General features: G+C 46.2%; 1 protein-coding gene across 1 annotated transcript in view; it reads right to left on the bottom strand.

Moving 5' to 3' along the window:
* The window catches only part of ZMAT4 (zinc finger matrin-type 4), a 551003-nt gene that overhangs the window by 419318 nt on the left and 103944 nt on the right, over positions 1-27741 (bottom strand). The window contains exon 2 of the mRNA XM_075348396.1: positions 23588-23692. Coding sequence (XP_075204511.1) covers positions 23588-23692 — 105 coding nt within the window. The remainder of the gene's footprint in view (positions 1-23587; positions 23693-27741) is intronic.

Raw genomic sequence — 27741 nt, 5'->3', positions numbered from 1 at the left:
GTTACATAGTTACTAAGGTTGAAAAAAGACCTAGGTCCATCTAGTTCAACCTTCCATTGAAGATAGATTGATCTTCCTAAGAATCGTTCACCAGGATAGAGCCAAAAGGCACCCGACACAGTTTATAAAGAATGAGTGAGGCCATTTCTGAAGGAGAACCGCCATGTTTTTCTAATCTTATCAACCCACATTCAGAGAAGGTGTTCTTTTAAAACTCCTGAATCACTCCTTCAAAATCTCTGTAATGCACAAGATTATCAAGAGCAAGAAGAAACATCTGTTCCGGGCATCTCAAGGTTGCCTTGTCATCCAGGCTGCACGGCTGATTAATCATGTCACTTTGTTCCTCCCCTGACTACAAGGAGATGACACATGCTATGTCGTGCTACGAACGTGTTATTTTGGTGTCACCAGATGGAAGCAAGCAGTCCTAGTATAAGTAAGGTAATGAGTAACGATCTGTGAGGGGTAGATGAAATATCAAAACGGCTGTATGTAGAACGCCGTGGTACGAGCACATCTACGCTTGTCCTCCGAGCTCGCTACACAAGTCTGATTAGTGCTCGCTCAGAGCATCCTGCAAGCGCAAGCGGCAGATATAAATAAATAAGCAAATGCAAATGTGCCGGGGATAAAACAAGAGGACTGAAATGAAGACAAATATCAAAGAGCAGCCGAGTCGAAAAGTGAGCAGCAAAAATTGCAAAACAGAGGAGGAAGAAGCAAAGAGCTGCCAAGGACTATTCTGTTTGTAACGGGAGTGTGTCATCTGAAAATGTTTTATGATAAGTATATAATATATATATATTTTATATATACATATATATATATATATATATATATATATATATATATATATATATATATATATATATACACACACATATATATATATATATATATATATATATATACATATTACTATTTGTATATATATATATATATATATATATATATATATATATATACATATATTTCTTAAATTGATGGGGGGGCAATTTTCAAACCATTATCTACCATATATTTTACAAAGATGCTATTTTCTCATCAGCTACTAAACCTGAAATAAGATTCAGACGTTCCTGATCTTTTCAGCAGTCTTTAAGATCTATCTTATCTACTCTCTATAGAGATAATCGTAAGGAGGTGGACTGTTGCTCTTGAATTCCTTCCCTGAAGGTTCGGAGTCCTTTGTAAATATTGTAATGTTTGAACTGTGATGGTATTGTAATATTTTCATATATTATATATAGCATTTTTATAGGTAGTTGCCTGACTATAGGGTAAGAGATAGTTAAGTGTTGGACTAGCCCACAGTGGGAGGGGTTAGCTGATAGGGAAAGAGACTGTTCCTTCTAGAAAGTTAGTGAAGGTCCAGTGTGTGAAGGAGACGGACGTATAGACTGTTGGTCGTTGATGCAAAAGGAGAAAGTAGACCATATTAGAGATAGCGTGATCCTGAAGTGTTGACTAAGAAACAGAATGGGAGACAACGCTGAGGCTAGAAACCGACCTTCATATGAAGTGGCCCCAGGCAGAAGGGTTCAGAGGACGGGACTTTAGCAGCAAGGTCCCAAGCCTCAAAGGTACAGGGCAGAGACAGACTGGCATGTGAGCATAGTCGGCTTTCCCCTGCGAAGTCTCTCTAAACATTCGAGAGTAAAAGGTTCTTCTCTGGCACTAGTGGCTACCCCTTATCTCACTCTTCTTCGAGGAGAAAAGGGAAAAGTGGATATGTTAGCGTCTGCGAGTACAAGGCTCTACTCTGGCTGTAGTGGAAAAACTCCTGAGCCCCTCCTTTACGAGGAGAAGAGACGTCAATACGAAAGCATCTGAAAGTACAAGGGTCTACTCTGGCCATAGTGGTAAAACTCCTGACCTTCACCTGTGCGACACTTCCCCACTGGCAGCGGCATTTTTAAATCAGTCCCACTCTTCCACACTGGCAGCAGTATTCTTCCCTTGTGCCGCTCTTCCCCACTGTCAGCAGCATTTTTCACCTGTGCCGCTCTTCCCCACTGTCAGCAGCATTTTTCACCTGTGCCACTCTTCCCCACTGTCAGCAACATTTTTCACCTGTGCCGCTCTTCCCCACTGTCAGCAACATTTTTCACCTGTGCCACTCTTCCCCACTAGCAGCCGCATTTTGTACCCGTGCTACTCTTCCTTACTGGCAGCAGAATTTTTTTACTCATGCCACTCTTCCCCACTTGCAGTAGAATTCTTCACTTGTGCCACTCTTCCCCACTGGCAGCAGCATTCGTCACCTGTGCCACTATTCCTCTCTGGCGGCAGCATTTTTCTCCCATGCCATCTTCCTCACTTGCAGTAGCATTCTTCACCAGTACCACTATTTCCCATTGGCAGCAGCATTTTTCAACCATGCCATTCTTCCCCACTGGCAGCAGCATTTCTCACCCGTGCCACTCTTCCCCACTTGCAGCAGCATTTTTCACTCGTGCCACTCTTACCCACTGGCAGCAGCCTTTTTCACCTGTGCCACTCTTCCCCACACTGGCAGCAGCATTTCTCACCCGTGCCACTCTTCCCCACTTGCAGCAGCATTTTTCACTCGTGCCACTCTTACCCACTGGCAGCAGCCTTTTTCACCTGTGCCACTCTTCCCCACACTGGCAGCAGCATTTCTCACCCGTGCCACTCTTCCCCACTTGCAGCAGCATTTTTCACTCGTGCCACTCTTACCCACTGGCAGCAGCCTTTTTCACCTGTGCCACTCTTCCCCACTGGCAGCAGCATTCTTCACCCATGCCAATCTTCCCCACTGGCAGCCACATTTTTCACCCGTGTCACTTTTCCCCACTGGCAGCAGCATTCTTTACCCGTGCCACTCTTCCCCACTGGCAGCAGCATTCTTCACCCATGCCGCTCTTCCCCACTGGCAGCAGCATTTTGCACCTGTGTCACTCTTCCCAAGTGGCAGCAGCATTTTCCACCCATGCCACTCTTCCCCACTTGCAGCAGCATTTTTCCCCTGTGTCACTCTTCCCCACTTGCAGCAGCATTTTTCCCCTGTGTCACTCTTCCCCACTTGCAGCAGCATTTTTCCCCTGTGTCACTCTTCCCCACTTGCAGCAGCATTTTTCACCTATGCCACTCTTCTCTATTGGCAGCCGCATTCTTCACCCATGCCACTCTTCCTTGGCTACAATGGTAATGAGCACACACAGTTGTAAATGAACGCAGAAAGCCATGACTGATGAGGAAGGTAACACGTCTGCCCTTACTTCTTACGTTAATAATATTAACAAACCCTACATAATGGGTGTGCCAATATGAATACATCTTCTGTATAGTGTGCTGCCCTCCCGTGCTTCACACATATAACCTACAGATTCGAACGTGATATAAAGGGAAAACCGGTCAAAACAATGTCTGCTTCTGAGCTGGGAAAATGAATCATAATAGTAATAGTACAAAGCCGAATGTTTATGAGAAGGAATAAAGAACACGCTGGGAGTCGAGGGCTGCAGACCTCCGCGGTGACTAATCCCAGATGACTAATAATGCACATTTAATACCGTAATGTGTTAACTCCGAGACGCCAAGGTAGTAATGATGATTGGAGGTTGGCGCTGCGACTACATGACTGCCATGAAACTTCACCGCCTCGGTTGATGTCAGTGCTCACACGTATCCATTACTCCATTGTCAGTAGATGGCTGGGCTATTGGGTAAGGCCAGGTACACATCATGTCTGTGTCCTGGAAATTTTAGGATTCAGACATGTCCTGACAAGTCAAACAGAGATCCAAACATGATATATTTATCTCCTTTAGGCTAAGTTCACACTTCCGTCAATTTGTATCAGTTACAATACGCGGCTCTGGTAAACAACGGAATCCGTTTGCGGGTTCTGTTGTTTCCCATAGACTTGTATGAGCGGCAAATTGAGACTGATGACCTTGCATCCGTCGTTTTTGGACTGACCGCCAGGCGGAAACAACGCAGGATGTAACGTTTTTTGGGCCGTCAAAATTAACGCACCGCGCAGGAATCCGTCGCAATCCGTCAAGCTTGTAATGGATGTCTATGGTGCTGTATTCCGTCATGCTCTACTGAGCATGCCCAGCATGTTTGGCACACCCACTGGGCTGTCCCAAACACAAACGGATCATGACGGATCCGTCAAAAAACAGACGCACATCGGATGTAACAGACACGACGGATCAGTTTTTTCACAAGACTCCTGTGAACGAAATCCTGTGAAAAACACATCCGTTGCGTCAGTTGCCATCTAAACAACGACTGCTCCGTGGCTAACGGACCTGACGGATTTAAAACAACGGAAGTGTGAACCTAGCCTTAGACTTTTTTTGCAGTAGCGTTTATCCTTTTTAGCCGAACAACTACATCATAAAGTAAACAAAAACATTACAGCTATGTAAACATTGTATATATAAAATTTGAATTACATTTCTGCTTTACAAACTATGTTAAAAAATGAGATACTTTGCTCACAAATTGGCCAATTCATGAAAGACCAATAGCCAGCAACAAGGCGTATCCCTTTATTGACAAGGCATATCTCTTATATGCCTCTGCCCACAATTTTATAGGCCAGCAGGATCTAGCTTTAAATTTGAAAACGCCTTAGGCTGCTCAGTCAGAGAGGAGTGGGCTACAAATATCAAAAAATGACCAACACCTCCAAGAATAAGACAAGTGTGAAGAGGTACAAGACGGGACGATTAGTCAATACAGTAAGAAAATTACAGTATAAATACAATAGAATCAAAAATATTTTTAGAGGGCTATTTTGAGTACACTCCTTTCTGACTGAGCACTCCTCCCATCAGCCTAAAGCATTAAGAAGAGCTTGATCCTGTCTGCTCTTTATATTGTAGGCTTTCAGCCCGGGCAGAGCCATATAAACTTATGGTCTCAACAAAGGGGTACTGTTATGCTCAAGGGGTGAGCACTGTATTAGTGGGTCTACTGAACCAAAGGTACCGTTCACTTGCTTGGGAGAGTGAATTGGACCAGAGGTGGCAGCAGGTACACGTGCTATAAGCAGCCAGCAAAGGGCAGCCCCAGGGGTGCAGCAGTACCCCGGCAACTGGCACCACAGACACAGTACAGTCTTCAGGTAGTTGCGGCAGCAGCAGGCGGAGTATTGGATCCATCCAAGATAGATGGATAATACGGCAGCAGCGACTGGCATAGATACTTGCAGTGGCGGGTACTGAGTTAGCTGGCCAGTGTGGATGGTAGCAGCAGCAGCAAACAGCACAATATTAGCAGCAGCACTAAGAGACCTGACAACTAGCAACGTAACTAACTCATTGCCCAGGCACCTCTCATAGGGAAAAGGTGCCTTAATTACCTGCAGCCTCTCACCTGACCTGAGAGGCACTTCTGGGTTAGGGTGCGCTGGCCCTTTAAGAAAAGACGGTGGCCTCGCACCCACCCTTCGGGCAGAACCAGGAAGCCTATGAGGTGTACACAGGCTCTGGAAGGCAGCAGCATGGAGCGGGGACGGGACATGTGAGAGGACTGACGTCCCCACCGGGGGAGGTGGGCAGGACAGCGTGGAGATGCCGATGTGGGCGTTATAGGTACGCTTTATTGGTGGCTGATGGGCTTTCATGAATTGGCCAATTTGTGCACTTAGTACCTAATTTTTAAACAGAGTTTGTATAGTAGTAATGCAAATTTAATTTCATATATTCAATGTTTACATAGCAATTCCGAGTACAGCCAAATTTTTTTTATTATATTCGCTAGTTATCTCAGCTTGCACCTGTTCACACTTGTCTTATTCTTGTCTACTCTACTATGCAAAAAAAACAAACTTCAGGTCCAAATTTCTGTGATATTTAAAAAAGAACAAGGTAACAAATCAAGTTAAATGATAAAATGTTAACTCCCAGCAGCCACCACTAGGGGGCACTCAGGAGCTTACTGCACATGGTTACAGATTTTTAAAAACTGGTGTTTAGAGGTGAAAATTCATTTTAAACTTAGCAGAAACTTCAAGAGAAGCTGACGGTAATAAAAGGGAAAATGGATTGTGCCAATTGAAGTTGAACTGTGTTTATAGTCCCGGGATGTGTCCTGTGCTCTGTGGGCAGCGTGGCCGCATTAGGTGTGATGCACGCGGCGCTTTATAACACATTTCTTAGAAGGTGGTTACTCTAGATGCAGCATTTAGTGCCGGCATTCAGAGAAATGATTAGTCTGAAGTCAAACAGAGGTGAGAAAAATACATTCACACTGTCACTTTGGAGGAATATATTCCCTTTGAAGGCAGTTTCTGAAATGTAATGGCTTAAAGAAACGTCAGAAGTTCAAGGTCTTTGTGACTAAGTGATCGTCGGCTCCTTCTCGGGTGTGACATTAACAAGGAGTCCTCTGCTCGCGTTCCTGAAAGAATGTGCAGAGGAAAGGTCAATACACATCAGCAACGTGATCAAATATTTATAGGGTATGGATGAGTCGCCTTTCATGCTGGTCTATCAGTTGTGACTGAGGATGGGAGGACAGGCTGCAGAGGAATAACCTCGCTCTCCCATCAGAGTGGTGGGCATGATATTTCTGCAGAGTGGCCCGAGGCGGTAGTCGAGGACGAGGGATTGGTTCCAGATGTCTCGCACGCTAGGTGAAATGCCTGGTTCTGGTGGGGTGTGTTTACTTCAGCCGTGTGGTCTGGGAACCTCTGGTGTCGGCTAGCCAGGACTAGATGACAACTCACACTCACAAGGAGACCAACTGTTCACTCCAAACCACAACATTTAACTGGACGGTTCATTGTCGTTCACAACTTTACACTTCAGATAGAGGGCACATATCTTCCAGTACGTCACATTTTCACTTCACAGTTCAACTTCCCTCTGGGTTGCGTTTGATCTAAGTTGGCCGGTGAGTTCCAGGGCAAGCCTGTCCAGCATTACAGCACACACCGTAATGGTCACCTTCCCTTCCTACAGTCCCATGTCCAGTCCAGTCTCATATCCAGTCTCCTGAGAGCAAGGGTCCTCAGCCTACAGCTTGGGAGCCACATGTGACTCTCGGACCCATGATGTATGGCTCGTGGCTGTCTGCCAGCTTGGTGCCTTAACATCAGGTCTAGCAACTACCTATGAATAGCAAGTCTTCAGGTGGTGACTTTTGTGAGTAGTCCTGTATGGAAGATGAGATCTGAATGGGGGTAAGGTAGGAACCCCTGGATCTTGGTATACCACATCATTGTTATTTCTTTGGAAAACCTTTGGCTGTCATTATACCTGTAAATGGGTGTCACTACATTGAGGGTGACGGGAACTGGCTGGGGCTCGTGACCCTCTCTCGGAGCTGAGTGTGGCTCTGAAAGTCAGAAAGGTTGAAGACTTCTGCCTTAGAGTAAAGTCTTGCACTCCCAAACATCTAGCATCCTCAGTTGGTTAACAACTTCACACGCCACTACAGGTTAACCAGGTACCTTGACAGTTAAGGGGCCTGGCCACTAGAGTTCTACACCAGTGGACGTCACCCAGTACCTTGACAGTTAAGGGGCCTGGATATAAGGGTTCTGTCCTCTGGCTGCTATAGTCTATGGCCACTCTATTCAAGGATTGGTCTCTAGTTACAACACTGTTCACACCCTGTGACTCTGGCCTCTCTTGAGATTCACGCTATCTTGCCTTCTGTCTCATCTTCTTCGTTGCCACAAACCACATACTGTATGTGACCTTCATGACTTACTACGTGTCTGTCTCATTCGCTCACTGGGCCTTCACTGCCTCTTTCTAGATCAAACTTTTCTTTCCCTATCAGCTGACGCCTCGTAGGGTGGGCTAGTCCCAGTGTCGCGGGCGGGGAGGAGGGTGTCAGCACACTACGCTCACCCCTTCTGCTCGGGTCCGGCGGCTGCTGCTCAGTGGTGGCTCGAGCCGTGGGCCGGATCCCGGGGGTTTCTCGAGCGGCACTCCTCGCCCGTGAGTGAAAGGGGTTGTTGGGTGTGGGGATTGTTTATTGTCCGTGACGCCACCCACGGTTGTGGTGATTGCACCACCGCTGCTCTATATGGGGATCCCGGGGATGGTGATGCGGAGCAGCCAGGTGTTGTGTTGCCCCTCCGTGGGTAGGGGTTGGTGATCCCGGGGCCCGGTGATGGCTTGGGAGGTGCAGGGCCTGGTGGGCGCAGGGACGCGGGGGCAGCGCTGTGCCTTGCGGCACTGTGGTACTCACTCAGCCTGAGACGTTGACACAGTTTTTACGGTAAACCAAACGGCTGGTAAGACGGTCCCACGGACGGCTGCACTTGCTCTCCCGGTAGGTGACGGTGATGTCCCTTTTCCTAGCACCTTTGTGTACTTGTTGGTTGCGATGGGTCCCCACCGGTAACCCGCTCCCCGGCTTCAAGCTGGACCGGAGGAGCTCTACTCTTTGCCCGCAGGCGCTGGCCTTAAGAAACTGGTGCCTTGGCGGTGGCGGTGTCTCTCTTACACTGGCTGGGCTGTTGCCTTCAATCGGGACTTGGTTGTTGGGGGATCTACGTCCCCTTCACTGACGGATTCGGCAAATTATGGCGACTCCAAGCCTTGCCGGGGTCCGAGAGGCCCCTGCCCTGGTGCTGACTGTCCTTCGGAACACTGCTCCAGACCGCCGGGCACACAGCCTACGGGGTCCTTCCAGGAACTTCCAAACGGTCCCCCTCCAGACAGTCACCGCCGTTGCTGACCTTGCTGACCTGTCCTGCACACAGCTGGACTACCTCAGGCTTTTGCACACTCCTTCTGTTCTGTCACCACTCTTGCCTTCCTCCTTTACCACTTTTCTCTCTTCACTTTCACTTAGCTCTTTTCTTTAGCCCTGTCTGGGCTACTCCTCCACTCCTTCCACTTCCTCCTCGCTGACTAGACTGCCCGGTACTTCCCGCCTCCAGAGCTGTGAACTCCTCGGTGGGCGGAGCCAACCGCCTGGCCCACCCCCTGGTGTGAATCATCAGCCTCTGGAGGAAGGCAACAAGGATTTTTGGTTAGCTTTGGTGTTCCTAACTGGGATGTAGGGTGTGGTGGTGTGTGACCTGTGTCCCCTGGGCTTGCCCAGGGCGACACATTCCCCCTTAGCAAAATGCAGACCGTTCGCGGGCTGCCGTCCAACACCGGTTTTATTTTTCTGTAAAAGATAACATGGTGAAATAATAACATATGTACATTTTTAATAACTCTTCCCTTAACGGGAGGCACATTTCTTTAACGTTGCATAACGGTTTACGGTTACGGTTTCCGCTCTCTCCCACCCAAGCAACCTGGCCCTGATGCTGCCCCTAAAGCCCAGGCAGCACCCCTTGACCCACAGTCCAGCACACGGTACCCGAGCGGGATCTGTCCTTCCCTCCAGAGGGTAGCCACCGGTTCCTTTGGTTGCTGGGCCCCAGCCTGCTCTGCTGAGGGCCCTCCCTCCAACCTGCCTCTCCGGAGGCGGCATTGCGGAAACGGTAACGGCAAACAACATATTTACAAGCCACTTAACGTTTGTGGGTGCCCTGCAAGTTCACGGGCTTGTCCATGGATAGTTCCCATGCAAAACTTTTTAAACGGTCCCCACGGGGACAACGGTGCCGGCTCCAGCCGGTTGCAAATCACAAAGATAATCAGGTTAAACTTCGGTAATCATCTTTTTCTTATCATTCTTTCAAACTTTTCAACAACAAACAAAGTAGTGGTCCCAACGGGGACGGTGCTGCGGGCACCCGCTGCCCTACTCCGGTTGCTCAAGCTCTGGTGCCGCTGCCAAGGGAGGGAGGTCTGCGCTCGCTCGGGCCTCCGGGCCCCTCCTGAGTTTAGCATCCAGCGCAAACCACCCCCGCTCCCCAAAGTACCGGGTGTATTGTACGATGTCGCCCGGCATCAGATTGCGGCCGGGATGCTCCTCAGGCAGGTGGGTATGCACATCCCGCCGGGCTATGAACACTTCGGCCTCCAGGCCCGGTTCGTAAATGAACCCGTAGCCCCGGCGGACATCAAACCGCCTCACCTGCCCCTCGTACAACGGTCCCCGGACACGGGCGGTTGCTTGCCGGAGGTTTTCTTTCTCCCGGATAGCTCTGGCTACCAGCTCGGCCTTCTTCCGCTCTCTCTCGGCGATCTCCAGGCACAGCGGTACCGACTCCCTATCCCAATACGGCGCTGCTGCCAGCGCCGGCGCACGGGTCGGGCCCCGCGGGACATCCTGGACGTTGCCCACTGTCAGGAATCTGGGCGGCATGTCCCGCGGTGTCTTGGCCTTGGGCGCTGCCTTGCAGCAACAACCCGGCGCTACCTCAGCCGAGGTGTGGGGGATGGGCATAGGGGCTTTCCGCTGCTGGGCCTTTGGCTCGGAACGGGTCATCGGCTCCGGCTCGGGGGATTTTTCAGGGGATGCCTCCGGTTTAACCTTCGGACTCCTCCACGGTAACACCTCCGGTGTACTGCGGGCTCCGACTACAGGTTGGCCCGCCTGGCGGGGACGCTGGGTACTGCTACCGGTTGCGGTGGTAGCAGGCCTAGTGGCGGGGTCACGGCCTCCGGGACGGGTGGCGAGGGAGGCGACGGGGGAGAGGGCTTGGACCGGGCCCCACAGCCGCGATGACCGGCCCTTCAAGGGCATCGGGACGTGGGTCACTCACCCTCCCTTTCTCCGCCTCCTCCTCGCGTCTCCGCACGGTGGCTACAACGTCCACCATGTCGGCCTCCCACTCCTCCATGAGGAGCTGCATCTTCACCTGCAGCCGTTGGTAGAGCTGCGCGGTCCGGATTTCCACCCACGCCGCGGTTCCAGGTGCGGGGGCTACGGTGTCGCGGGACGGCATCCACATGATGGCTTCTTCTTCCAGGAACGGTATGTCTGCAGAGTCCTGGCGTCCCTGCTTTTATGGCTGCAGCTACATGCGTCCAGCCGCCATCGCGTCCCCCTTAGCTCTTTTCGGCCCCTCCTCTCTCGGGGCGGGGTTTTGGCCTTCGCGCCTCTACTACTCGAGAAGACGCTCGAGCGGGAACTTTTTGCGCCAAAGATGACGGCTTCTGAAATTTTTCTGCCGGATACCTCCGGCGGTAACAAGGCGCACCTCTACCAGACGGCAGAGCGGTAAGATCCTGTTTGTGACGCCAAGTTGTCGCGGGCGGGGAGGAGGGTGTCAGCACACCGCGCTCACCCCTTCTGCTCGGGTCCGGCGGCTGCCGCTGCTCAGTGGTGGCTCGAGCTGTGGGCCGGATCCCGGGGGTTCTCGAGCGGCACTCCTCGCCCGTGAGTGAATGGGGGGATTTGGGGTGTTGGGATAATGTCCGTGACGCCACCCACGGTTGTGGTGATTTCACCACCGCTGCTCAATATGGGGCTCCCGGGGATGGTGATGCAGAGCAGCCAGGTGTTGTGTTGCCCCTCCGTGGGTAGGGGTTGGTGATCCCGGGGCCCGGTGATGGCTTGGGAGGTGCAGGGCCTGGTGGGCGCAGGGACGCGGGGGCAGCGCTGTGCCTTGCGGCACTGTGGTACTCACTCAGCCTGAGACATTGACACAGTTTTTACGGTGAACCAAACGGCTGGTAAGACGGTCCCACGGACGGCTGCACTTGCTCTCCCGGTAGGTGACGGTGATGTCCCTTTTTCCTAGCACCTTTGTGTACTTGTTGGTTGCGATGGGTCCCCACCGGTAACCCGCTCCCCGGCTTCAAGCTGGACCGGAGGAGCTCTACTCTTTGCCCGCAGGCGCTGGCCCTAAGAAACTGGTGCCTTGGCGGTGGCGGTGTCTCTCTTACACTGGCTGGGCTGTTGCCTTCAATCGGGACTTGGTTGTTGGGGGATCTACGTCCCCTTCACTGACGGATTCGGCAAATTATGGCGACTCCAAGCCTTGCCGGGGTCCGAGAGGCCCCTGCCCTGGTGCTGACTGTCCTTCGGAACACTGCTCCAGACCGCCGGGCACACAGCCTACGGGGTCCTTCCAGGAACTTCCAAACGGTCCCCCTCCAGACAGTCACCGCCGTTGCTGACCTTGCTGACCTGTCCTGCACACAGCTGGACTACCTCAGGCTTTTGCACACTCCTTCTGTTCTGTCACCACTCTTGCCTTCCTCCTTTACCACTTTTCTCTCTTCACTTTCACTTAGCTCTTTTCTTTAGCCCTGTCTGAGCTACTCCTCCACTCCTTCCACTTCCTCCTCCCTGACTAGACTGCCCGGTACTTCCCGCCTCCAGAGCTGTGAACTCCTCGGTGGGCGGAGCCAACCGCCTGGCCCACCCCCTGGTGTGAATCATCAGCCTCTGGAGGAAGGCAACAAGGATTTTTGGTTAGCTTTGGTGTTCCTAACTGGGATGTAGGGTGTGGTGGTGTGTGACCTGTGTCCCCTGGCTTGCCCAGGGCGACACACCAGCACTTAATTGTTTCTGTCCCTGCAGTCTGTTGCTGGGCAAATTTAACCTTTTACCTATAATTTTACATCTTATCCTAATACACATTCATTATATGACCATCAACACTGCTACATTACTATGCATATTATATTTTATATTACAATATATATTACTCTATCACAACATATATTAGACAGAAATATATCACATTACAATAAATTGCACTTCCCATATAATAATATTTACAAAAGATGCAAGACATTATTCACATTGCACAATATTAATGTGACTTCTATAAAACTGGGTAGAGCTTAGTTTAACAGGTGTGACCCTCAAAACACAAAATATCCACTATAATTTTCATAAATCTAATAAAAAATTGTTTAAAAGAACTGAAGTCCTCAGTGGTTGATACCTTTTAATGGCTAACTGAAAAATTAGTAATAATAGCAAGCTTTCGAGACTACTCATGTCTCTTCTTCAGGCTAATATAACACAAAATCTGAAAAGTCACATATTTATACACAAGACATAGAATGGGGCAGTAAATTAAACAAGTTATGTGAAGCAGAACTATCAGTATGGCAAGAGGACAAACTGTTGTGGCCATAAATATTGCTGTAGTTTATAGATAAGCAGTGTGAAAGTTTTATTGTCCTCTGATTGGGGTCTGGTCCGGGCTGTTATTCCCCCAGATGCTCTGAGGAACACATTTCTTAACTGATGTAAAAATTGGGGGTCTGTATGTAGGGGAGACAGGACAACAGCTCAGGACAATGATGAATTCTCACCGCCACACAATTAGAGAAAAAAAGAAAAAAGGATAGATCTACCTGTGGCCAAACATTTTTGTAACCCAGACCACAGCATCATGGACATCATGGAAATTTCAAGTCCCAGGGAGATGGAAGACTATGGGAGTACAAACTTATGTTGAACTTTGACACATTCAGAGCAGGAATGAATGTGTCACATGGATTTATGTCTTTTTACATCAATTAAGAAATGTGATCCTCAGACCATCTGGGGGAATCACAGCCCGGACCAGACCCTAATCACAGGACAATAAAACTTTCACACTGCTTATCTATGAACTGCAGCAATATTTATGGTCACAACAGTTGTCCTCTTGCCATTCTGATAGTTCTGCTTCACATAACTTGTTTTATTTACTGCCCCATTCTATGTCCTGTTGGGTATAAATATGTGACTCTTCAGATTTTGTTATATTGAGCCTGAAGAAGAGACCTGCGTAGTCTGGAAAGCTGCTATTATTACCATCTTTTCAGTTAGCCATTAAAAGGGATCAACCACAGAGGACTTCGGTTCTTTTAAACAATTTTTTATCTCTACTGGCTAATACGGTAAAAAGATATATTTTACCTGTATCATAAATCTAATAGACATTTACTGGACTGGAGAATGTTTTCTTCCGCTGGCTCACAGGCCGCAAAAAGATGTACAAAATTCATTAAGAGGCGGCAATTAATAAGAAATTGGCGCATTTTACTCCAGTAAACTCTGGATGAGGACTGTTGAACAAAACGCCAGTATTGACGAATTCCCCCGTTATCTTTGCAATCTCTGCTGTCCGTGTTTGCAAACTCCGCTCATTATATACTCAAAATCCAATCCCCTCTAGAGATCTGAATAAGTAGCTGAACAAAAACACAACAAAGGGATGCGCATACACGAATAGTATCATGAGTGTGTCCCACTCTGGGAAGACCTCTGGCGAGTCTGGGACCAGAAGGTCACAATGCCTTATTATGCGCAGGTCTATAACTTCTATTTGAAGGAATCTGCTTTCTTTTAGTGCCTTAGGGAATAGGGACTCTTTCCTGTCTGCCTGTCCTTTGTAGCCTTAAGCGGGCTTTACACGCTACGATATCGTTAATGAATTATCGTCGGGGTCACGGTGTTTGTGACGCACATCCGGCATCATTAACGATATCGCAGTGTGTGACACTTATGAACGACCTTAAACGATCGCAAAAGAGGGCAAAATCGTTTGCCGCCTAGAGGTCGTCCTGAAACAAAAAATAGTTTTCTTTTTTTAGCAATGTTGTTCCTCGTTCCTGCGGCACCACACATCGCTATGTGTGACGCCGCAGAAGCGACGAACATCTCCTTACCTGCCTCCACCGGCAATGCGGAAGGAAGGAGGTGGGTGGGATGTTATGACCCTCTCATCTCCGCCCCTCCGCTTCTATTGGACGCCTGCCGTGTGACGTCGCTGTGACGCCGCACGAACCGCCCCCTTAGAATGGAGGAGGTTCGCTGGCCAGAACGACGTCGCAGAGCAGGTATGTGCGTGTGACGCTGCCGTAGCGATAATGTTCGCTACGGCAGTGATCACAGAATATCACACGTACGATGGGGCGGGTGCTATCGCGCTTGACATCGCTAGCCGATGCTAGCGATGTCGCAGCGTGTAAAACCCGCTTTAATCTCAGGTGCAGCTCTTTTTTGACCACTCCCCTTCGCTATTAAATGTCACGTGTCTTACCATCTGGTTATGGATTCTCATTCTATGCTGACCACTTTGTAAGAAGCCAGTCTCTGAAAGAGGCCTGAAACACACATCCGTGAAACACGTGCGTGTTTGGTCCATTTCCGTATATACCGGAGACACGGCCAAACGTGCACCAATGTTATTTAATGTTTGAGGACACATGTGCGTTTTTCATTAAGGTCCGTGCGTCCGTGTGCGTGCTACATTTGTGTCTCCGTTGTGCACGGAAGCATGTCCGTTTTCAGCACGCAACACGCACACACGGACCCAATGAAAGTCAATGGGTCTGTGCGCACGTCCGAGTGACACGGATGCATCTCTGTTTGCTCCCTGTACGTTTTGTGCTTTTTTCATGTGATGTCGGTCTTTTTTCTTTTTCTGTTTCGTTCTCTCTCTCAGTCCGTCGGTCGGTCGGTCTCTCTCTATGTCTGTCTGTCTGTCTGTCGGTCTCTCTGTCTTATCTGTCCCGATCGCTGTCTGTCGGTCAGTTCCCCCCCCTCTCTCATACTTACCGTTCCCCGATCTCCGGCGCAGCGCTGCACGGCTGTTCTCTAAACTCCGGCGGCTTTTACTATTTTGAAAAAGCCGGCCGCTCATTAATCAATCTCGTATTCCCTGCTTTACCCGCCCACAGGCGCCTGTGATTGGTTGCAGTCACACGCCCACCACGCTGGATCCAGCGGTGGCCGCGGGTAACCTCACTAACAGCTCAGCTGATCGCGCTACTCACCTCATTTGCTGCGTGGAGCTGACAGGAGCAGCGGTGTATTCTGCTGCTCCTGTCACCTTCATGCAGCAGAGCTGGAAGCGACACTGGAGGTCCGTGGATTACGCCGGACATGGAGAGCTTTGTTGGGGTTAATAAATTGGTAATGAGGGAATTTGTTAGTGTTTTTTATTTCTAATAAAGGATTTTTCGGGTGTGTCTGTTTTTTAACTGTAATTTACAGATTAATCATGGAAGGTATCTCGGGGAGATGCATGACATGATTAATCTAGGATTTAGTGGCAGCTATGGGCTGCCATTAACTCCTTATTACCCCGATTTTCCAACGCACCAGGGCAAATCGGGAAGAGCCGGGTACAGCCCCAGAACTGTCGCATATAATGTATGCGGCAATTCTGGGCGCCTGCTGGCTGATATTGTTAAGCTGGGGGGCTCCCCATAATGTGGGGCTCCCCATCCTGAGAATACAAGCCTGCAGCCGTATGGCTTTATCTGGCTGGTATTAAAATAGGGGGGACCGCATGCCGTTTTTTAAAATTATTTATTTATTTCTCTGCTCCATAGTGACACGCCCACCGGCTGCTGTGATTGGGTGCAGTGACACAGCTGTCACTCAGCATGGTGGACGTATGTGACTGCAACCAATCACAGGCGCCTGTGGGCAGGTAAAGCAGGGAATATGAGATTGATTAATGAGTGGCCGGCTTTTTCAAAATAGTAAAAGCCGCCGGAGTTTGGAGAACAGCCGTGCAGCGCTGCACCGGAGATTGGGGAACGGTAAGTATGAGAGAGGGCTGCTCAATTCAGTCACTCAGGAGATTAGCGGTCACCGGTGAGCCCTTCACGAGTGACCGCTAATCAGTGCGCGGCACACAGACAGAGCCGCGGCATGACAATGAAGTCGGGTGAAGTTCACCCGAGTTCATTCTCATCGCGCAACTCTGTCTGCTGTTAGCTGACATATATCAACGACATTGTGCATCACACACGGGCAACACACACACGTCAGTTATTTCACTCATGCACACACGGACATTCCACACGCACATACGGCTAGCATACGGGATACACACACAGGCCGCACATACCATAAAAACGGACCTAAAAAACGGAAAACGGACCCGAAAAACGGCCCGATTTACACGGACGTTGGTTTTAACGGATGTGTGTTTTCGGCCAGAAGCTGAAGAGTTGTGAGTTGCAGCTGTAGTGTTTAGCTGCATTGGAGGAGTTTGGAGTGTTTTCTTTTTTGTGTTTATTTTTCATCTGTCTGTCTCCCTTATCTTGTTTTGTTTTATTGCAGTGGTGAGGCTAGTGTTCTCACTGGCCTTCGCACTAGCCAGAGTGAGTTCAGGCATGTGACAATGACGGAAGGAAGGACCAGTATAGGAACGTTAGGGAGTGTAGGGTACAGATTTAGGTGAGTTGGAGGAAGTGTCCCCTCTCCCTACTGCCAGGGCCTTCCTTCTATACCATTCCCGTTGTTACCCTTGTGGTGCGCTGCACGCTGAGAGGCTGTATGCTCTAGCGTGAAACATAGGTCCTATATTTGGATATATAGTCATCATAGAAAGAATTGGAACCATAATTCTACCATCTACTATACGCATGGCCATTTATTTAAATGATTAAATGCAATACTTTACTAATATCATCTGTTGCCCATATTCCTGCTCCCGTTCACTTCCAAACTCCTTGAATAGCACGTCCATGCTGAATTATTCTCCCTCCTCTCATCTATCTCACTCTTTGACAACCTACAATCTGACTTCCGTGCACGCCATTCCACTGAAATTGCCCTAAGCAAAATTACTAACAACTTACTATCAGGGAAAGCTAGCAGACCATTCTCTATACTCCTATTTCTAGACATGTCCTTTGCCCTCAACACAGTCCACCATTCCCTCCTCTACAAATCCTCTTCCCTTGGCATCAAAGACCTTGCCCTCTCCTGGATCACCTCATAACTTTCCAAATGCACATTAGTATCTCCCATTCCCACACAACCTCCTCATCCCAATCTCTCTCTGTTGGCGTCCCTCAAGGCCCTGTCCTTTGAACCTAAGGGGTACTTTGCACGTTGTGACATCGCTAGCATCGGCTAGCGATGCCGAGCACGATAGTACCCGCCCCTGTTGCACATGCGATATCTTGTGATAGCTGCCGTAGCAAACATTATCGCTACAGCAGCTTCACACGCACTTACCTGCCCTGCGACATTGCTCTGGCCGGCGACCCGCCTCCTTCCTATGGGGGTGGGTCGTGCGGCTTCACAGCGACGTCACACGGCAGGCGGCCAATAGAAGCGGAGGGGCGGAGATGAGCGGGACATCTCCTAAACATCCCGACCACCTCCTTCCTTCCGCATAGCCGGTGGAGGGAGGTAAGGAGATGTTCCTCGCTCCTGCGGCTTCACACACAGTGATGTGTGCTGCCGCAGGAACGAGGAACAACATCATATCTCCTATTGGTGTGACATTATGAAAATGACCGACGCTACACAGATCACCGATTTTCGACGCTTTCGCAATCATTTATCAGCGCATCTAGGCTTTACACGTTGCGACGTCGTTACCGGCGCCGGATGTTCATCACTTTCGATTTGACCCCGATGATATCGCAGTAGCGCTGTCGCAACGTGCAAAGTACCCCTTAGTCTTCTCCATCTACTCGTATACCTTTGCCCTGGTACAACTCATAACGTCCCATGTCTTTCAGTACCATCTAGATGCTGATGACATTCAGATCTACCTCTCTGGCCCAGATGTCACCTCTTCTGTCCAGAATCCAGGAGTGTTCAGCAGCCATATTCGAGTTCTTCTCTTCTTGCTTCCTAATGCTTAATGTGGACAAAACTGAGCTCATCATCTTTCCTTTATAATAATAATAATAATTTTATTCATTTATATAGCGCTATTAATTCCACAGCGCTTCACATACATTGGTAATACTGTCCCCACTGGGGATCACAATCTAGAGTCCCTATCTGTATGTCTTTGGAGTGTGGGAGGAAACTGGAGACCCCGGAGGAAACCCACGCAAACACGGGGAGAACATACAAACTCCTTGCAGATGGTGTCCTTGGTGGGATTTGAACCCAGGACTCCAGCGCTGCAAGACTGCAGTGCTAACCACTGAGCCACCACAAGACAGCAGTGCTAACCACTGAGCCACCGTGCCGCCCTTTATCTCACCTAAATCACTTACCTGATATATCTATAAATGACATAACGCTCTCCCCTGTACTGGAAGTCTGCTGCCTTGGAGTAATCCTTGCCTGTGTCTAATCGTTATCCAAAACGCACATCGAAGCTCTTGCCACCTCCTGCCGCCATTACTTAAAAATATTTCCAGAATCTGTCCTTGTCTCAACCCTGAATCTCCTAAAATGCTAGCACGCACCATTGTTATCTCCCTTCTCGACTACTGCAACATCCTCCTCTGTGGCCTCCTTACTAGCACTCTCGAACTTCTCCAGTCCTTCCTTGACTTTGCTGCCCGACTGATCCACCTCTCTCCTCGCTACTTTTCCGCTTCTCACCTCTGTAAATCCCTTCATTATTTTCCATTCCCCAACATATTTAGTTCAAACTACTAACACTGACCTACAAAGCCGTCCATAATCTTTCTCCTCCATGTATCTCCAATCTAAACTCTTGATATCTTCCAACACGTAATCTACGGTACTACCAAGATCTCCTTCTCTCCTCCACACTTAGTTTTTTTCCTCACTCAATTGTATTTAAGACTTCTCCTAAGTATTCCCGTCCACTGGAATTCTGGCCCCAACACGTCTGATTATCCACCACATTCAGAACGTTCAGATGAAACTTGAAAACCCATCTCTTCAAGAAAGCTCCATCCTCCAATGACTCCGCTGTCACCTCACCCCCACCAGGAGCTGTTGGAACCCTCAACCTACTGTCTTCTTCCCATTATCCTGTAGGATCCTCTGTACCAGCCTGTCATTGTTAGTTTGGTTGCTATAACTTATATCTAAACAGAAAAATTGGAGTAACACATAACTATAAAATTAATACTTTAATCAAAATTACAAAAATATAGCAACCCAACGCGCGTTTCACCTGGTGGCTTTCTGGTTGGCTTTTGAGGCATATTCCCTTGAAAGGGGAAACGCGCGTTGGGTTGATGGGGTCTCTAGGGGGAGTTCTCTCATCTACCATGGGTAAGCTGATGCTATGACTCTTGCATGTACTTTATTGAGTGGGACTTTTTATGTCTTTTTACGGCATTATTTAATGTAATTATATATTTAATTAATTTCATTTCTCACTCAGTGATTAATTTACTCAGTCAAATACTTGCCCCATATTTGAGATGATTTTTTTTCCTCCTAAGATTCCCTTCCCCTACTAGTGGGATTTATGTCTGATACTTCCTCTGTAAAAAAAAAAACTTGATCTTTGTTAATGCTGTCTATGTTTGCTACATTTTTGTAATTTTGAATAAAGTATTTATTTTTTAGTGGATGTGTTACTCCAATTTTTCTATGTTTTGATCATGATCTGTGGGAGCATTATTTCACAAATTATTTTTTGGGAGAAACATTTAATTATCTAGTGCTATATCCCATTTTGTATGTCTCTGGCCCTGAGATATTGGTGCTTGATGAACTGTATATTGTTAATAATTTATATCTGTATTCTGTATGTAGCCCCTTCTCATGTACAGCCCAATGGAATCAATACTGCTCTATAAACAACAACAACAATAATAATACAAAGGCCACAATGAAATTTTGAGTGCCTTAAGTCACTGTTAGGGGGAGCATAGCGCTAATCAAGCAGTAAAAAGTAATAAAAGTAGCAAAAAGTAATATTGAGTAAAAGTAGAAACTTTACATTAAGCAATAGTACAAGCCAATATGAGAAACTTTGTAATACTGTATATATTATCAAATAAATCTGGTTCTTTTTCCACCTATGAGCCACTTCTCCTGCCTCCTGTCTCCCAAACTAACTATCCATTCTAAAAAAAAAAGCCCAATTCTGTCTTCCTCAAGACAAGACTGACTGGCAGCTCAGTGAGGAGTCAGGTTACTACACCTCCTATTATCCTATATGGAAAGGGAACAGTTAAGGACTAGTTAGAAGAGTGAGAAAACATAAAGAGGGAAGCAGAGAGATCATGCTGAGCTTTCTGGCAAGTCTTTTTCCTCACCATAGAGCTTGATTCACATGTACACTGCTCAGTACTACTGTTTAGTTTGGTCCTTTCTATTATTGCTTCTGTCCGTGTGCTAAATAAGAAATGAAGAGCAGGAATCTCGCTCTAAGTGCTGTTTATGGAAGACTGTTGTGAATGTCATCCGAGGGGGTGATGGTTTGGAGCTCCCTCTGGTGGTCAGGACTGGGGGTGAAGCTGACTTTGCCTCAACAGGTGTGGGGAGTTAATTGGGAGTTTAGGAAGCCCAATTGCAGATCAGCCTGGGTTATATAGTAGAGCAGTGTCTGTTGGCTGAGGCCGGTTATTGTTGTTGTTCCTCAGACTCTGAATTGGGTTGGAGTTGTCCTTCCATTTATCCTGTGCCTGTCCCATTCCAGATAAGTTGCAAGTTATTTGCTTTATTGCATGATCCACACCTAAGGGTGTTTGTTTTTCATTTCATTTTGGTTAAACTCTGTTTTCTTGCAGGAGAGGAATTGTCTTTTTGTTTTGATGAGCACAGAGGTCCCCCTCTGCAGGTCAAACTGCAAGAAAAGGGAGATTCTCCCTGTTCTATTTGATTATTTTCACTTTTGTATTTCTTGTGTTTTTTTTGGTATTTTGTTGCTCCCATTATTTAAAAGAGTACCTGATATAGTGGGGAAGAGTCCGTGTGGTCTCAGTATTTTTCTTATCAGGAGATTAGTATTTTTCCACAGAGTTTTTGCACTGACCACAATCAATTATCTGTCTTGTCCTGTTCTATTTAGGACGTCGGGTGTCGCCTATGCTAATCTATATTTCCTATCTGTGTATTGTGTTTTCTTACATCACTGTTGGCTTTATATGTTGGGGGCTACTCTGAGGCAAGATAGGTTTCCTCATTTCTATGTGTGAGGTGTAGTAAGTTTCTCCGGCTGTGACGAGGCGTCTAGGTGTGTTTAGGAATGCTCCACGGCTACTTCTAGTGTGGTCTGACAGATGGGGGATTGCGGTCAGCTCAGGTTCCAACTACTCTTGTGTTTTTTCTGCTGATGGGATTTTTGTGATCATCCACGGTGACCAGATCATAATAGGAGACATTGTGGCAGCCACTCTCCACCCAACAGCTTGGGGTCAATTGCAAATTAAGAGTAAGGCTACTTGGACACATCAGTTTTCTGCATTCAGGCACAATCCTTTTTTTTCCTGATCCAACAGATCCGGCAAAAAATGTAAAAACCGTATCCACCGGATCAGTTTTTTAACGGATCCGTTATGCCGGATGCGTAAAAAAACGGATCCGGTGGATCCGTTTTGCATTCATTTTTGCATCCGTTTTATCCGTTTTTTTTGCTGGATCCGTTTTTTCAAAACATTGGAGCATGCGCAGTTTACAAAAACGGATCCGGCAGCCGCATCCGGTTTTTGCCGCATTGCGTCGGATCCGGCGTCCATAGGCTTCCATTGTAAAACACGCCGTATTGCGCCGGCGCAATGCGGTTTTTTTTGCCGGACAAAAAAACGTTGCAAGATACGTTGCCTCCGGCCGCCGCTTTAATTAATTTTGCCGCATCCGGAAAAAAACGGATGCAATGCAAAGCCATCAGGCACAATCCGGTAACAATGCAAATCTATGGGGATAAAACGGATGCGGTACCGGATCCGTTTTAGGCTAGTTTCACACTTGCGTTGGACAGCTTCCATAGCATTGCGTTGTGTGACGGATGCAACGGATGCGTTGCATATAGTGGCACAACGCAATGCTACGGATCGTACAAAATAACAGAAAGCGTTATTTATTTATTTATTTATTTTTTCTTCTTTACAGTACCGGCAGCCGACTATTGTGAACGATCAGCTGATCGCTCTTAATAGCCGGTGGCCGAGCACTCTCACATGCCGGCGGCCGAGCGCTCAGCTGAGTGCCCTGACATGCCGGCGGCCGAGCGCTCAGCTGAGTGCCCTGACATGCCGGCGGGCGGGCGATCAGCTGAGTGCCCTGACATGCCGGCGGCCGAGCGCTCAGCTGAGTGCCCTGACATGCCGGCGGCCGAGTGCTCAGCTGAGTGCCCTGACATGCCGGCGGCCGAGCGCTCAGCTGAGTGCCCTGACATGCCGGCGGCCGGGCGCTCAGCTGAGTGCCCTGACATGCCGGCGGCCGAGCGCTCAGCTGAGTGCCCTGACATGCCGGCGGCCGAGCGCTCAGCTGAGTGCCCTGACATGCCGGCGGCCGAGCGCTCAGCTGAGTGCCCTGACATGCCGGCGGCCGAGCGCTCAGCTGAGTGCCCTGACATGCCGGCGGCCGAGCGCTCAGCTGAACGTTCGGCCACCGAGAAATAAAATAAAGTTTGTGATTAAAAAAAAAGAGAGCATGCGCAGTGAAAAATAAAGGTTTTCGCTGCTCAAAAAAACGTTACATGCAGAGTTCCATCCGCCCGGCGCAGCATCAAAATAACGACGCTGCGTCGTCCAGCGGATGCAACGCTGACACTTGCGTTACAGTGCGTCGTCCATACAAGTGTATGGAGAATAGCGCAGTGCGTTAACGGACTGCGCTATTCTCCATAGTGACGGACTGCGCTGAATGCAAGAGTGAAAGTAGCCTAACCCGTTTTTTTCCGGATTGTGCCTAATGGAAAAAACCTGATGTGTGAAAGTAGCCTTAGATCCTACAGAGGTGAAAACTGGTGGAAAATGCAGGATACAAGTGACATAATCGGACAAAATATTGTTATTCCTCATTATTCCACGATATTCTGGACAGTTTCTTGTAAGCACAGTTCCCCTTTAACCCGTCTACAATCTTCATTTCTCAAGCCCCCACCGGTTACTGTGTTTTGTTACGCACAGGTGTTGGATGCGCTCACCTCGTAATGTGCAACCCTCTGAGACTCGGATATTAACTGCGCATTGCAGATTTTGCAGTAAGTCTCTGTAAACAGCGCTCGATCCTCAGCTTCTGCAGACTTCATCTGAAAATGCAGAAACAAAAGAGCAATTTAGAATAAAAAAACAAACAACAGAAATATATTTATGACAAAAAAGACCTTAAAAAGTTCATTTAACTTTTATAACTAAAAAGAAGAAAGAAGAAAAAGAAAGACGCAAAGAATTCATCACTGACAGCCGGATCGGCCGCGCTTTTCAGACTGTCAGTTCCATAATAACTCAAACCAACTATTGCCATTCTTCATAACTCGCTCCTCCACTGAAGGCTGAACGTGGACCCAGGACAGCCACAGCTCAGAACCGCAATTTGCTCTAAAGTTTGATGATACAGCAGTCTAAGGGCTCAACATTAATGATAAAAGGCTTCTCCTAAGAAAATGAAATAAAAACCCATAAACACTGCAACAAAATTAATATACAAGAAGCAAGCATTATAGAGAATTTACTCTTCACCATAGGAGCATTATTATAGCAGTTATATTCTTGTACATAGGGGCAGTATTATAGTAGTTATATTCTTGTACATAGGGGCAGTATTATAGCAGTTATATTCTTGTACATAGGAGCAGTATTATAGTAGTTATATTCTTGTACATAGGGGCAGTATTATAGTAGATATATTCTTGTACATAGGAGCAGTATTATAGTAGTTATATTCTTGTATATAGGAGCAGTATTATAGTAGTTATATTCTTGTACATAGGAGCAGTATTATAGTAGTTATATTCTTGTACATAGGAGCAGTATTATAGTAGTTATATTCTTGTATATAGGAGCAGTATTATAGCAGTTATATTCTTGTACATAGAAGACAGCATTATAGTAGTTATATTCTTGTACATAGGGGCAGTATTATAGTAGTTATATTCTTGTACATAGGAGGCAGTATTATAGTAGTTATATTCTTGTACATAGGAGCAGTATTATAGTAGTTATATTCTTGTACATAGGGGGCAGTATTATAGTAGTTATATTCTTGTACATAGGAGACAGTATTATAGTAGTTGTATTCTTGTACATAGGGGGCAGTATTATAGTAGTTATATTCTTGTACATAGGAGCAGTATTATAGTAGTTATATTCTTGTATATAGGAGCAGTATTATAGCAGTTATATTCTTGTACATAGGGGGCAGTATTATAGTAGTTATATTCTTGTACATAGGGGGCAGTATTATAGTAGTTATATTCTTGTACATAGGAGGCAGTATTATAGTAGTTATATTCTTGTACATAGGGGGCAGTATTATAGTAGTTATATTCTTGTACATAGGGGGCAGTATTATAGTAGTTATATTCCTGTACATAGGGGCAGTAGTATAGTAGTTATATTCTTGTACATGGGGGCAGTATTATAGTAGTTATATTCTTGTACATAGGAGGCAGTATTATAAAAGCTATATTCTGGTACATAGAAGACAGCATTATAGTAGTTATATTCTTGTACATAGGGGCAGTATTATAGTAGTTATATTCTTGTACATAGGAGGCAGTATTATAGTAGTTATATTCTTGTACATAGGGGCAGTATTATAGTAGTTATATTCTTGTACATAGGAGGCAGTATTATAGTAGTTATATTCTTGTACATAGGGAGCAGTATTATAGTAGTTATATTCTTGTACATAGGGGCAGTATTATAGTAGTTATATTCTTGTACATAGGAGGCAGTATTATAGTAGTTATATTCTTGTACATAGGGAGCAGTATTATAGTAGTTATATTCTTGTACATAGGGCCAGTATTATAGTAGTTATATTCTTGTACATAGGAGGCAGTATTATAGTAGTTATATTCTTGTACATAGGGATCAGTATTATAGTAGTTATATTCTTGTACATAGGGCCAGTATTATAGTAGTTATATTCTTGTACATAGGAGGCAGTATTATAGTAGTTATATTCTTGTACATAGGGGGCAGTATTATAGTAGTTATATTCTTGTACATAGGGAGCAGTATTATAGTAGTTATATTCTTGTACATAGGAGCAGTATTGCCGTGACGTTGGCAGGGGCGGCTCAAAGAATTGATCAATTATTTGCTAAAAATCTCATTTATATTACAGTACAGTTGGAATAAATCTGTGAATTTGCACTTTTTATATGATGCATGCCAATTTCAGATCGTGCTGGCTCCCCTCTCTCTCTGTTTGGTTGTAGTTATGCTACAAATGTCTGGTGACTGACCATCCCCATACCATGCACGCCTGATCTTGGTTTGCAATGTATTCCTCCTGTTGGTAGCTGTTCATATTCAGTTGCCTCACCCTTTCCACAGGCATTGCTAATTAAGCACCATACTTGGATCTGGTCCGCCTTTATCAATGGTTGCTCTCTGGCACTGGGAGGGTCAGTTCTGATATAGTCCTGGTATGTGTAGAGCTTGCTCCACATGCTAGGACCTGGGCTGGTCTCTATCCACAATTGCCTCTTTTGCAACATAGAAGCGGTTATATATACAGGTTACAGATATGTGTGCTCCATTATAGTTCTGCTTTTAACTTTATTTAGGAGGCCGCATGGCACATGAAATACAGAATATAGAGTAGGACCCCCCTATTGAGATTTGCCGTGACGTTGGCAGGGGTGGCTCAAAGAATTGATCAATTATTTGCTAAAAATCTCATTTATATTACAGTACAGTTGGAATAAATCTGTGAATTTGCACTTTTTATATAATGCACATAGGGGGCAGTATTATAGTAGTTATATTCTTGAACATAAGGGCAGTATTATAGTAGTTATATTCTTGTACATAGGGGGCAGTATTATAGTAGTTATATTCTTGTACATAGGGGGCAGTATTATAGTAGTTATATTCTTGTACATAGGGGCAGTATTATAGTAGTTATATTCTTGTACATAGGGGGCAGTATTATAGTAGTTATATTCTTGTACATAGGAGACAGTATTATAGTAGTTGTATTCTTGTACATAGGGGGCAGTATTATAGTAGTTATATTCTTGTACATAGGGGGCAGTATTATAGTAGTTATATTCTTGTACATAGGGGGCAGTATTATAGTAGTTATATTCTTGTACATAGGGGGCAGTATTATAGTAGTTATATTCTTGTACATAGGGGGCAGTATTATAGTAGTTATATTCTTGTACATAGGGGGCAGTATTATAGTAGTTATATTCTTGTACATAGGAGGCAGTATTATAGTAGTTATATTCTTGAACATAGGGCAGTATTATAGTAGTTATATTCTTGTACATAGTAGGCAGTATTATAATAGTTATATTGTTGTTCATAGCAGCAATATTATAGTAGTTATATTCTTGTACATAGGGGCAGTATCATAGAAGTTATATTCTTGTACATAGTAGGCAGTATTATAGTAGTCATTTTCTTGTACATAGGGGGGCAGTATTATACTAGTTATATTCTTGTACATAGTGGCAGTATTATAGCAGTTATATTCTTGTACATAGTGGCAGTATTATAGTAGTAATATTCTTGTACATAGGAGCAGTATAATTGCAGTTATATTCTACCACATAGGGGCAGTATTATAGTAGTTATATTCTTGTACATAGGGGCAGTATTATAGTAGTAATATTCTAGCACATAGGAGCAGTATTATAGTAGTTGTATTCTTGTACATAGGAGCAGTATTATAGTAGTTATATTCTTGTACATGGGGGCGGTATTATTGCAGTTATATTCTAGCACATAGGGACAGTATTATAGTAGTTATATTCTTGTACATAAGGGCAGTATTATAGTAGTTATATTCTTGTACATAGGGGGCAGTATTATAGTAGTTATATTCTTGTACATATAAGGCAGTATTATAGTAGTTATATTCTTGTACATAGGAGGCAGTATTATAGTAGTTATATTCTGGTACATAGAAGGCAGCATTATAGTAGTTATATTCTTGTACATAGGAGCAGTATTATAGTAGTTATATTCTTCTATATAGGAGCAATATTATAGTAGTTATATTCTTGTATATAGGAGCAGTATTATAGTAGTTATATTCTTGTACATAAGGGCAGCATTATAGTAGTTATATTCTTGTATATAGGAGCAGTATTATAGTAATTATATTCTTGTATATAGG

Source organism: Anomaloglossus baeobatrachus, chromosome 5 (genome assembly GCF_048569485.1).
Source record: "Anomaloglossus baeobatrachus isolate aAnoBae1 chromosome 5, aAnoBae1.hap1, whole genome shotgun sequence".
In the NCBI taxonomy this organism is placed as follows: Eukaryota; Metazoa; Chordata; class Amphibia; order Anura; family Aromobatidae; genus Anomaloglossus; species Anomaloglossus baeobatrachus.
Note: the sequence above shows the minus strand (reverse complement) of the source record. Positions and strands in the feature narration are given on the sequence as shown.